Source organism: Taudactylus pleione, unplaced genomic scaffold (assembly GCF_031769625.1).
Source record: "Taudactylus pleione unplaced genomic scaffold, aTauple2 ptg000196l, whole genome shotgun sequence".
Classification (NCBI taxonomy): domain Eukaryota; kingdom Metazoa; phylum Chordata; class Amphibia; order Anura; family Myobatrachidae; genus Taudactylus; species Taudactylus pleione.
The window spans coordinates 598086-611062 of record NW_028284598.1 but is presented as its reverse complement, the minus strand read 5'-3'; the positions used below and the strand labels follow the sequence as shown (position 1 = coordinate 611062).

General features: G+C 48.8%; 1 protein-coding gene across 1 annotated transcript in view; it reads left to right on the top strand.

Moving 5' to 3' along the window:
• The window catches only part of LOC148518927 (tubby-related protein 3-like), an 82323-nt gene that overhangs the window by 59884 nt on the left and 9462 nt on the right, over positions 1 to 12977 (top strand). Inside the window, exons 5-10 of the mRNA XM_088476839.1 lie at positions 365 to 745; positions 7079 to 7176; positions 7262 to 7459; positions 7536 to 7648; positions 7827 to 7941; positions 8031 to 8129. Of these exons, the coding sequence (XP_088332965.1) occupies positions 365 to 745; positions 7079 to 7176; positions 7262 to 7459; positions 7536 to 7648; positions 7827 to 7941; positions 8031 to 8129 (1004 nt within the window). The remainder of the gene's footprint in view (positions 1 to 364; positions 746 to 7078; positions 7177 to 7261; positions 7460 to 7535; positions 7649 to 7826; positions 7942 to 8030; positions 8130 to 12977) is intronic.

Sequence of the window (12977 nt, the reverse complement as noted above, 5' to 3'; positions counted from 1 at the left end):
TCTTACTTTTAATAGATGGGTGCACAATAAAAGAATCCCGTATTTGATAACACCGGCCACACACATTTTGACAACACATGCCGTACACGCCAATTAGACCAATATTTTGACACCAAAATTATATTAACGCTCGCAAACGATCCAATAGAAATCCAGCAGATTGTTACAGGCATGTTTGTTTGTGCAGATGACTGCGGTCTCTTTTTCTTTTTTTTTTTTGGGTCTCAATTCTTGAAGCGCCAAGTGCCTTGGACCGCCTGTGTTGTTGCCTCAAACCCCAGTCTTTTGTCTGCCTGATGTGTATTTTCGGCCTCATACACACTGTCCATGTTAATCTTTTGTCACCTTCTGCTCACTACTACAGGAATAGATGGGCCAGCTGCATTTCTTAACTCGGAGAGCCAGGACCAGGAATGCAAAGTTCACATTCTTACAGTGGGAGAAACCTGCCCTGATGATATCGAGTCAGAAGGCTCCAGGCCCAATTCAACCGAAGCAAATGACCGGTCCGGATCTAGTGAGGATAATACTCCCTCTGGTTCACGGGAGGGCAATGGCAAGTCCCCATTACCTGAGATAAAAGCCTCGCCAGCTTCCGGTGATGTAAAAACCCGCCGGGCCTTAAAAGAGGTGAAAGCCCGTTCTACTGCCAGCGCAGTTACAGCCAGGCTGGACTCTGAGGAGGAGACCCAGGCCAAACCAGATGTGTCCAAACGTGATCTCCAGGAAATGCTGCAGGAACGGGGTGAGTGATCTTGTACCTTTCTGTTCTTTGTGGTAGTAGTATGATCCACTGACACAGAAATCTGTTTGCTCACCATACCGGTAGCTTCCGAAGATCGTGGCAGCCTCTAATTGGCAAAGAGAGAGAGAGTATAAACTATATGTCACGCGTTTGTCCTAGGATTAAGGTGCGTAAACACTGGGCGATTAAAGTGGACGACTGAACAATATCGTTATCGTTCACTTTATCGTCTATTTTTAACACCAAAACGATAAACGATAACGACGATGCGCGTTCCCGCGGGTCGTTCGTCATTATCGTTCATCGGGCTGACATGCAGGCCAACCTGACAATATTGTCAGGTTGCTGCATGTCGGGGAATGGGGGGAGAGATCCCGGCGCTGAACGATATCGTTAATGATATCGTTCAGCGGGTGTGCTCAATGTCATGAACGACATTAAGCACACCCTGCCGGGGACAACACTAGACGATATCGCTCAGGGAGCATATCGTGTAGTGTGTACGCTCCTTTACTGTGCGGCGTTTAGATTGACTGGTCTTTTTAGAATATAATTTGTTTTATTTATTTTGTTTTTTTTATACAGTCTATTTTTATTGAGAACAAAATCAGTAGCAGGCACTGAAAAAGGCATATACAAATGACCATCATAATAAACAAATTCAACAAAATAAAATGTATACATAGAGATAAATTAGGTAGCGTGTTAACAATTATTCAGCCTGATTCAATTCCACACAAAAAATCAAAAATACTAAATAAAAAACTAAGAAAAGATGAAAGAAAACAAAAAAAGAAGTGGTGGGGGGAGGGGATAATAAGATTTTCACCATATCTATGGAAGTAAATTAGGAGGGGGAGAGTTGAAATAGGCATTATTAAACTCCAGCCAATCAAACCAGGTGGCCGTAAAGGCAGGGGATGTCAGTTTAGAGGAAGATGTAAGGTCCTCCATAGTCATGTAATGGTCCATTCTCTGGAACCGCCTTGACATAGGGGGTCGCACAGGAGACCTCCAGAAACATGGGACAGTTGCTCGTGCTGCATTCATTAAGTGCCGGAGCAAAGATTTCTTAGTACTGAGAAGTGGACATGTCCATTAAGTTAAACAGCAAAAATTCAGGCGTGTTAGGAAGCAGGAGACCAGTAATCTTCTCCGAGATCTCACGGACAGTCTGCCAGTAGCCTGCCAAGACCGGACAATGCCACCAAATATGTAGGGCAGTGCCCAGGGCCTGACCGCAATTTTGTTTTATTTTTTTCATTTAAGTTTACAAATAAGCCTTAGTAAGTCCTTTTATTTAAACTAACCTTTAAATGGCTACAACATATTGTATTGCACAGGATTAATAATTCACACCATTCCCTGCCCCATTGGAGCTTATAGTGTAAATACATATACATACATACTAGCCCCATTGGAGCTTATAGTGTAGATACATATACATACATACTAGCCCCATTGGAGCTTATAGTGTAGATACATACATACATACTAGCCCCATTGGAGCTTATAGTGTAAATACATATACATACATACTAGCCCCATTGGAGCTTATAGTGTAGATACATATACATACATACTAGCCCCATTGGAGCTTATAGTGTAAATACATGTACATACATACTAGCCCCATTGGAGCTTATAGTGTAAATACATATACATACATACTAGCCCCATTGGAGCTTATAGTGTAGATACATATACATACATACTAGCCCCATTGGAGCTTATAGTGTAGATACATACATACATACTAGCCCCATTGGAGCTTATAGTGTAAATACATATACATACATACTAGCCCCATTGGAGCTTATAGTGTAGATACATATACATACATACTAGCCCCATTGGAGCTTATAGTGTAAATACATGTACATACATACTAGCCCCATTGGAGCTTATAGTGTAAATACATATACATACATACTAGCCCCATTGGAGCTTATAGTGTAGATACATATACATACATACTAGCCCCATTGGAGCTTATAGTGTAAATACATATACATACATACTAGCCCCATTGGAGCTTCTAGTGTAGATACATCTACATACATACTAGCCCCATTGGAGCTTATAGTGTAGATACATATACATACATACTAGCCCCATTGGAGCTTATAGTGTAAATACATATACATACATACTAGCCCCATTGGAGCTTATAGTGTAGATACATACATACATACTAGCCCCATTGGAGCTTATAGTGTAAATACATATACATACATACTAGCCCCATTGGAGCTTATAGTGTAGATACATATACATACATACTAGCCCCATTGGAGCTTATAGTGTAAATACATATACATACATACTAGCCCCATTGGAGCTTATAGTGTAGATACATATACATACATACTAGCCCCATTGGAGCTTATAGTGTAAATACATATACATACATACTAGCCCCATTGGAGCTTATAGTGTAGATACATATACATACATACTAGCCCCATTGGAGCTTATAGTGTAAATACATATACATACATACTAGCCCCATTGGAGCTTCTAGTGTAGATACATCTACATACATACTAGCCCCATTGGAGCTTATAGTGTAGATACATCTACATACATACTAGCCCCATTGGAGCTTATAGTGTAAATACATATACATACATACTAGCCCCATTGGAGCTTATAGTGTAGATACATACATACATACTAGCCCCATTGGAGCTTATAGTGTAAATACATATACATACATACTAGCCCCATTGGAGCTTATAGTGTAGATACATATACATACATACTAGCCCCATTGGAGCTTATAGTGTAAATACATATACATACATACTAGCCCCATTGGAGCTTATAGTGTAGATACATATACATACATACTAGCCCCATTGGAGCTTATAGTGTAAATACATATACATACATACTAGCCCCATTGGAGCTTATAGTGTAGATACATACATACATACTAGCCCCATTGGAGCTTATAGTGTAAATACATATACATACATACTAGCCCCATTGGAGCTTCTAGTGTAGATACATCTACATACATACTAGCCCCATTGGAGCTTATAGTGTAGATACATATACATACATACTAGCCCCATTGGAGCTTATAGTGTAAATACATATACATACATACTAGCCCCATTGGAGCTTATAGTGTAGATACATATACATACATACTAGCCCCATTGGAGCTTATAGTGTAAATACATATACATACATACTAGCCCCATTGGAGCTTATAGTGTAGATACATATACATACATACTAGCCCCATTGGAGCTTATAGTGTAAATACATATACATACATACTAGCCCCATTGGAGCTTATAGTGTAAATACATATACATACATACAAGCCCCATTGGAGCTTATAGTGTAAATACATATACATACATACTAGCCCCATTGGAGCTTATAGTGTAGATACATACATACTAGCCCCATTGGAGCTTATAGTGTAAATACATATACATACATACTAGCCCCATTGGAGCTTATAGTGTAGATACATATACATACATACTAGCCCCATTGGAGCTTATAGTGTAAATACATATACATACATACTAACGTTATACATTACACCTACACAGGGGGCCCCCACACCTAGCGAAATCGCAATGGGGCGCTGTGGCATAATGTGAACTAGAGATTCTGTGTGGCAAAATGAGAACCGAGGTCACTACACTGTGTTGAATACATTTGCGGCGCTGGCAGTATTTACACATTGTAGTGTTTATTATTCTCCTTTGGCGCCACAAGCGGTCGGCAGCGCCTTACGGAGTATATAGACAGATACAGTGTGAACAAAGCAAGGACAAGGTCACTTACAGTACAAAACATTGCAGAACACGGACATGGCTTATAAACATTGCTGCATCATAGTACCCAAGGGATAGGTGCCATTGTAGGCAGTGCGGAGGAGATGATGGTATGCGAGGGAAGGCAAAGCACATGAGGGAATAGGGCCCTGCTCGTGAGAGCTTACAGTCTATAGGGGAAGGGCAGACAGACAGGGGTGACACAGGAGAGACAGTGAGCAGGGAGCAGTGGATTAGGATGAGACCTTACAGTCTATAGGGGCGGGGAGACAGGCGGGTGCAGTGCTTACAGTGGTCCCCCCATCCTCTGCGCTATCTAAATAAAGCGCACGCCGCAAAAAGGGGCGTGGTCTCAAAAGAAAGGGACATGGTCACACAATAGTATCACCGTTTCAAATTACACCACACAGTAGCACAATCTTATTCACATCACACCGCACATAGTGCCCCTGATTCACATTACATCACATAGTAGTGTCCCTTATTCATGTTATGACACACAGTAGTGCCCCTTTTACACAATGCCCACAGTAATGCTCCTTATACACATTGCCCACTGTAGTGGTGGCCCTTATGCAGTCTCCACAGTGGCAGTGCTCCTTATGCAGTGCCCCCAGGAGTGGTATCCCTTATGCAGTGCCCCCAGGAGTGGTGCCCCTCATGCAGTTTCCCCTATGCCCTCATAGGTAATGCCCCCAGTAGTAGTGCCCCTTACAAAAAAAAAAAAAAAACCGTAACACACAAAACTTACCTTAAGCCCCACTCCTGCGTCCGCTGCCGTCCGACAGGCCGCTCCTCGGAACTATGGGAGAGACGTCGTGACGTTTCTCCCATAGTGCCCATAGTGGGAGCCTGAGCTCAGGAGTGAACTCCAGCCTCCGGCTGCCGCTGTAAGGAAGGAGCTGGGCGCCCGCTGGTAACAAAATCTTATCAGGCACCCGGCATCTCCCTGCAACGCAGTGCTGACAGGCCGGGTAAGGTGGGATGGAACCAGTTCCACCTCTAAATAGAATTGACGGAAACGGAACGCAATTCCGTCCAACTTTAACCCCTGCAGGAGTGACACAGAGGAGAGAGACAGTGAGCGAGGAGCATGGGGCAGTGGGTTAGGATAAGAGCATCGCCTATGAGCATCGATTATAACATTGCCATTATATAATTTTGTCTCAATGTCATTGGTATGTCGCCACAAGTTAGTTGCCCTGGGGCCCCCACGTTCCTTAATACAGCCTGACCTCCGTTATATATAGATGACAGGTATACTTTGCGCTTGCGCTCATAGACACTTATATATACACCCGCAGTGTGTTGCACTCTACAAGTGTTCATTCTAGCGCCCTGCACCTGTCACAACCCTGTGCAGTTCCTCTATCCTGCCTGGGGTGTCGCTCCCTGCTCTGGTGCTTCTAGCACACACAGCTGATGCAACAAACTGCTGAGATACAGTCCAGAGTCTGCTAGAAGCACCAGAGCAGAGAGTGACACCCCAGGCAGGAAAGAGTAACTGCACGGGGTGTGACTGGTGCAGGGTGCTAGAATGAACACTACTCTACTACGAGTGTCCGTTAATGCAGTCGGCGGGCCTATTATTGATGATTTATTGATCACTATCGGAAATACTCTGTGATTATACCCTCCAAACGCTGAGTGTCACCCATTCATTATGTCCTGTGAATATACAGTATCTGTAAGTGCAAGCCTTTCAGACAAGAGTAAACATTGTCCGTTTCAATTGTTTTCAGAAAATGTATGAAGTAATTGTGGCATACTGGTCTAAAATGCTATTAAAGTGAATTTATTATAAACTGTTCATATAAAACAAATAATTTGTAGCTCTGTATCCTGCTGCAAGCTAATGCACAGTAGTTTTGACCACCACAGGACTTTTATCTTACAGCTGGTCGGACAACCATGTTCTTTATACTAAAATAATATCTACAATTTAAATAATATCATACACAAAGTGCTAAGTACTCATTGAATACATCAGGATATAATACAGTGGTTACAAGCTCTTTACCGAAAGCAAGATATCAGAAAATGCTCCGTATGTATCTCCTAGTGTTCGTATAGATAAGAATCTCTGTCCATTGGTGCATACACACAGTGAGATTTAGCTGGTCGATATAAACGATAAAGAGATCATTTATATTGTACTTTTTATAGCCCCTTCCAACCCCCAAACGAGGGACGATTCGCGGGTACGGATGGTTGATAACGACCATCGCCCGTGCATGCAGTACAACCTGGTCGATATCGACCAGGTTACTATAGGGACCCATGATGGTTGATCGCGGATCAGTCGTTTGGGGTTAGTGCTGTGCTGGATGTTCGATAACGATCATCCAGCACATGCAGGACGATCAGACAACAATATCTTTATTGTTGTCTGATCTGACCGTGTGTATGCACCAATAGACAGCAAGGAATCTCTGGTGATGAATTACTGAGTGCAGTGGCTTACCCCTGGTGGATGATTGGTTGTGTAGTTGGACGTTCCTATTGTAAAACAAGTTTTTGTCCCTATCAGGTATATCGGACAGTCTGAACTTTGATGAAGAGTCTTCCGATGAGCCAGAATCTGGCAGCACCCGGCCTGGATCTTCCTCCAGCAAAAAATCCCTCACCGTAAGTTGTTTTTCTATCCCCAGCATTCATTAGCTGTTGGAATTCTGCTTCCACAAGCACTAACCGGTTCTATGTCCTTCCCTAGGACTCTGCCTCAGCAGAGGCGTTACCTACGGCACCTTCTGGGGATATAGGAGATGTGGGAGACCTGAAGGAGTTCGCCGTGCATCCCGCCCCTCGCGGTGTTACCATAAGGTGCCGGATCAGCCGTGACAAAAAGGGGATGGACCGTGGTCTGTACCCGACCTACTATATGCACATGGAAAGGGATGACGGCCGCAAGGTAAGATGGCAGACACGGCATGCAAGATGGGAAGACTGGTAATCACACGATTGACTTATCTCCCCCTCTCGTTCAGGTTTTCCTTCTTGCCGGTAGAAAGAGGAAAAAAAGCAAGACGTCCAATTACCTGATTTCTGTTGACCCCACCGACATGTCACGGGAAGGGGGCAGTTTTGTAGGCAAACTCCGGTGTGTATGGGAACTATTTTAATTTGTTGTATATGTCGGTGTGTAACAAACTTTGCATCCTGAAGACCACCCAGTGTGTTTTGTCCTTTCCCACCTGCGCCCGGCCCTCTGCTGCTCAGACTCTTTTTGGTGGATTTTTTATGTTTTACCGTTTTTTTTTTTCCCCCCTTTCTGCTAGATCCAACCTGATGGGGACTAAGTTTACCGTGTACGACAGTGGTGAGAACCCCAGCAAAGCCCTGGGGCTGATGGAGAGCAGTACTGCACGGCAGGAGCTGGCTGCTGTTTGTTATGTAAGGGCCGTGTTCTTCATCTTCACGTCAGTCCTCAGTCTGCAGACTTGACTTCTAATCAAACTTCTCTCTCGTCTGGCACCCACCAGGAGACCAACGTCTTGGGCTTTAAGGGACCTAGGAAGATGTCCGTGTTAATCCCTGGAATGAACATCAATCACGAACGCATCCCATTCCAGCCTCTAAATGTGAGTTACACAGCGGACTCTTCCCACAGTATTTGTGAATAAGACCCGCGCTGCGTCGCCACCTATATAAGAAAAGGAGCTGTGGGGATAAGCTATGGGCCAGTGTGGGGCCATAGACTTACAATGGGGAGAGGGGGCTATAGCTGCTGTAGGTATGCAATATTAGCCCACCCCCTCCCTGCGTAAGGTAAGTGCAGTGTTCCAAATCAGCAGAACAGATACTGGCGCACTGATCAGGACGATCTTTTGGGTAATTACCGCTCAGACCTGTGCCAGGCTACACAGAATTGTTGCGGTGATCCATAGTATTTGAAGACCCGTTCATGAAGGACACCATTAAATCTGTCAGGGAGACCATTTGTGATGTCTCTTATTTTATGAGAAGGAGATTTTAAAGCCTTGCGTAGAATGTTGTTCTCCCGCATGTCTCAGTCCAGAGTATCCTGGTTTAAATCCCTCTGGTCTCCATGGTTGCCGCCCCCGTTGGAGATTTCACTGGCATATGTCAAACTGATTTAGAGAAAACTACAGACAAGTAGAGATCTTGTCCTTTCAAGGCTGCAGCTTTGATTCATGTGCAATTATCAGCTCTTAAGGAAGAAGTTAACAAGTTTGTTCATTGTTGCATGGTGACCAGAAGTTATATTACCTGCAAATGGAGACGGGCTTCTTTACACTGGAATTCTGTAGTAATTCCACCTTCTGGTGGAAATCAATGGCCATTACAGAATGTAGATCGCTTCCTTAAAATATGGCAATTTAACATCTTCTCCTTTTGAGCCCGGCAATAGCTTATTTACCTTTTTATACAGTGGTCGAAGTGGAAATTTTAAAGTGGGGGTATGGATATATCAGGGTGAACCCTCCTGATACTACCATACCCCCAGCACACCTCCCCACACAGGTCACAGCACGCCTCCCCACACAGGTCACAGCTCACCTCCCCTCACAGTTCACAGCTCACCTCCCCTCACAGGTCACAGCTCACCTCCCCTCACAGGTCACAGCTCACCTCCCCTCACAGGTCACAGCTCACCTCCCCTCACAGGTCACAGCTCACCTCCCCTCACAGGTCACAGCTCACCTCCCCTCACAGGTCACAGCACACCTTCCCTCACAGGTCACAGCTCGCCTCCCCTCACAGGTCACAGCGCGCCTCCCCTCACAGGTCACAGCGCGCCTCCCCTCACAGGTCACAGCGCGCCTCCCCTCACAGGTCACAGCGCGCCTCCCCTCACAGGTCACAGCGCGCCTCCCCTCACAGGTCACAGCGCGCCTCCCCTCACAGGTCACAGCGCGCCTCCCCTCACAGGTCACAGCGCGCCTCCCCTCACAGGTCACAGCGCGCCTCCCCTCACAGGTCACAGCGCGCCTCCCCTCACAGGTCACAGCGCGCCTCCCCTCACAGGTCACAGCGCGCCTCCCCTCACAGGTCACAGCGCGCCTCCCCTCACAGGTCACAGCGCGCCTCCCCTCACAGGTCACAGCGCGCCTCCCCTCACAGGTCACAGCGCGCCTCCCCTCACAGGTCACAGCGCGCCTCCCCTCACAGGTCACAGCGCGCCTCCCCTCACAGGTCACAGCTCGTCTCCCCTCACAGGTCACAGCTCGCCTCCCCTGACAGGTCACAGCACATCTCCCCTCACAGGTCATAGCACACCTCCCATATCACCGCCTCTCACAGGTCACAGCACACCTCCCATATCACCTCCTCTCACAGGTCATGGCACACCTCCCAGCACAGCACACATTCCCTCACAGGTCACAGCACTTCTCCCAGCTCACCTCCTCTCACAGGTCACAGCACACCTCCCCTCACAGGTCACAGCACACCTCCCATATCACCTCCTCTCACAGGTCACAGCACACCTCCCATATCACCTCCTCTCATAGGTCACAGCACATCTCCCAGCACAGCACACATCCCCTCACAGGTCACAGCACATCTCCCAGCACAGCACATCCCCTCACAGGTCACAGCACTTCTCCCAGGTCACCGCCTCTCACAGGTCACAGCACACTTCCCATATCACCTCCTCTCATAGGTCACAGCACATCTCCCAGCACAGCACACATTCCCTCACAGGTCACAGCACACATCCCCTCACAGGTCACAGCACTTCTCCCAGCTCACCGCCTCTCACAGGTCACAGCACACCTCCCATATCACCTCCTCTCACAGGTCATAGCACACCTCCCATATCACCTCCTCTCACAGGTCATAGCACACCTCCCAGCACAGCACACATCCCCTCACAGGTCACAGCACATCTCCCAGCTCACCTCCTCTCACAGGTCACAGCACACCTCCCATATCACCTCCTCTCACAGGTCACCGCTCACCTCCTCTCACAGGTCATAGCACACCTCCCATATCACCTCCTCTCACAGGTCACCACTCACCTCCTCTCACAGGTCATAGCACACCTCCCATATCACCTCCCCTCACAGGTCATAGCACACCACCCATATCACCTCCTCTCACAGGTCATAGCACACCTCCCATATCACCTCCTCTCACAGGTCATAGCACACCTCCCATATCACCTCCTCTCATAGGTCGCCGCTCACCTCCTCTCACAGGTCATAGCACACCTCCCATATCACCTCCTCTCACAGGTCACAGCACACCTCCCATATCACCTCCTCTCACAGGTCACAGCACACCTCCCATATCACCTCCTCTCACAGGTCACAGCACACCTCCCAGCACAGCACACATCCCCTCACAGGTCACAGCACTTCTCCCAGCTCACCTCCTCTCACAGGTCATAGCTCACCTCCTCTCACAGGTCATAGCACACCTCCCATATCACCTCCTCTCACAGGTCACAGCTCACCTCCTCTCACAGGTCACAGCACACCTCCCATATCACCTCCTCTCACAGGTCACAGCACACCTCCCATATCACCTCCTCTCACAGGTCATAGCACACCTCCCATATCACCTCCTCTCACAGGTCATAGCACACCTCCCATATCAACTCCTCTCACAGGTCACAGCACACCTCCCAGCACAGCATACATCCCCTCACAGGTCACAGCACTTCTCCCAGCTCACCGCCTCTCACAGGTCATAGCACACCTCCCATATCACCTCCTCTCACAGGTCATAGCACACCTCCCAGCACAGCACACATCCCCTCACAGGTCACAGCACATCTCCCAGCTCACCTCCTCTCACAGGTCATAGCACACCTCCCATATCACCTCCTCTCACAGGTCACAGCACGCCTCCCCACACAGGTCACAGCTCACCTCCCCTCACAGGTCACAGCTCGCCTCCCCTCACAGGTCACAGCTCGCCTCCCCTCACAGGTCACAGCTCGCCTCCCCTCACAGGTCACAGCTCGCCTCCCCTCACAGGTCACAGCTCGCCTCCCCTCACAGGTCACAGCTCGCCTCCCCTCACAGGTCACAGCTCGCCTCCCCTCACAGGTCACAGCTCGCCTCCCCTCACAGGTCACAGCTCGCCTCCCCTCACAGGTCACAGCTCGCCTCCCCTCACAGGTCACAGCTCGCCTCCCCTCACAGGTCACAGCTCGCCTCCCCTCACAGGTCACAGCTCACCTCCCCTGACAGGTCACAGCACATCTCCCCTCACAGGTCATAGCACACCTCCCATATCACCGCCTCTCACAGGTCACAGCACACCTCCCATATCACCTCCTCTCACAGGTCATGGCACACCTCCCAGCACAGCACACATTCCCTCACAGGTCACAGCACTTCTCCCAGCTCACCACCTCTCACAGGTCACAGCACACCTCCCCTCACAGGTCATAGCACACCTCCCATATCACCGCCTCTCACAGGTCACAGCACACCTCCCATATCACCTCCTCTCACAGGTCATGGCACACCTCCCAGCACAGCACACATTCCCTCACAGGTCACAGCACTTCTCCCAGCTCACCTCCTCTCACAGGTCACAGCACACCTCCCCTCACAAGTCATAGCACACCTCCCATATCACCGCCTCTCACAGGTCACAGCACACCTCCCATATCACCTCCTCTCACAGGTCACAGCACACCTCCCAGCACAGCACACATTCCCTCACAGGTCACAGCACTTCTCCCAGCTCACCTCCTCTCACAGGTCACAGCACACCTCCCCTCACAGGTCACAGCACACCTCCCATATCACCGCCTCTCACAGGTCACAGCACACCTCCCATATCACCTCCTCTCACAGGTCACAGCACACCTCCCATATCACCTCCTCTCACAGGTCACCGCTCACCTCCTCTCACAGGTCATAGCACACCTCCCATATCACCTCCTCTCACAGGTCACATCACACCTCCCAGCACAGCATACATCCCCTCACAGGTCACAGCACTTCTCCCAGCTCACCGCCTCTCACAGGTCATAGCACACCTCCCATATCACCTCCTCTCACAGGTCATAGCACACCTCCCAGCACAGCACACATCCCCTCACAGGTCACAGCACATCTCCCAGCTCACCTCCTCTCACAGGTCATAGCACACCTCCCATATCACCTCCTCTCACAGGTCACAGCACGCCTCCCCACACAGGTCACAGCTCACCTCCCCTCACAGGTCACAGCTCACCTCCCCTCACAGGTCACAGCGCGCCTCCCCTCACAGGTCACAGCTCACCTCCCCTCACAGGTCACAGCGCGCCTCCCCTCACAGGTCACAGCTCGCCTCCCCTCACAGGTCACAGCTCGCCTCCCCTCACAGGTCACAGCTCGCCTCCCCTCACAGGTCACAGCTCGCCTCCCCTCACAGGTCACAGCTCGCCTCCCCTCACAGGTCACAGCTCGCCTCCCCTCACAGGTCACAGCTCGCCTCCCCTCACAGGTCACAGCTCGCCTCCC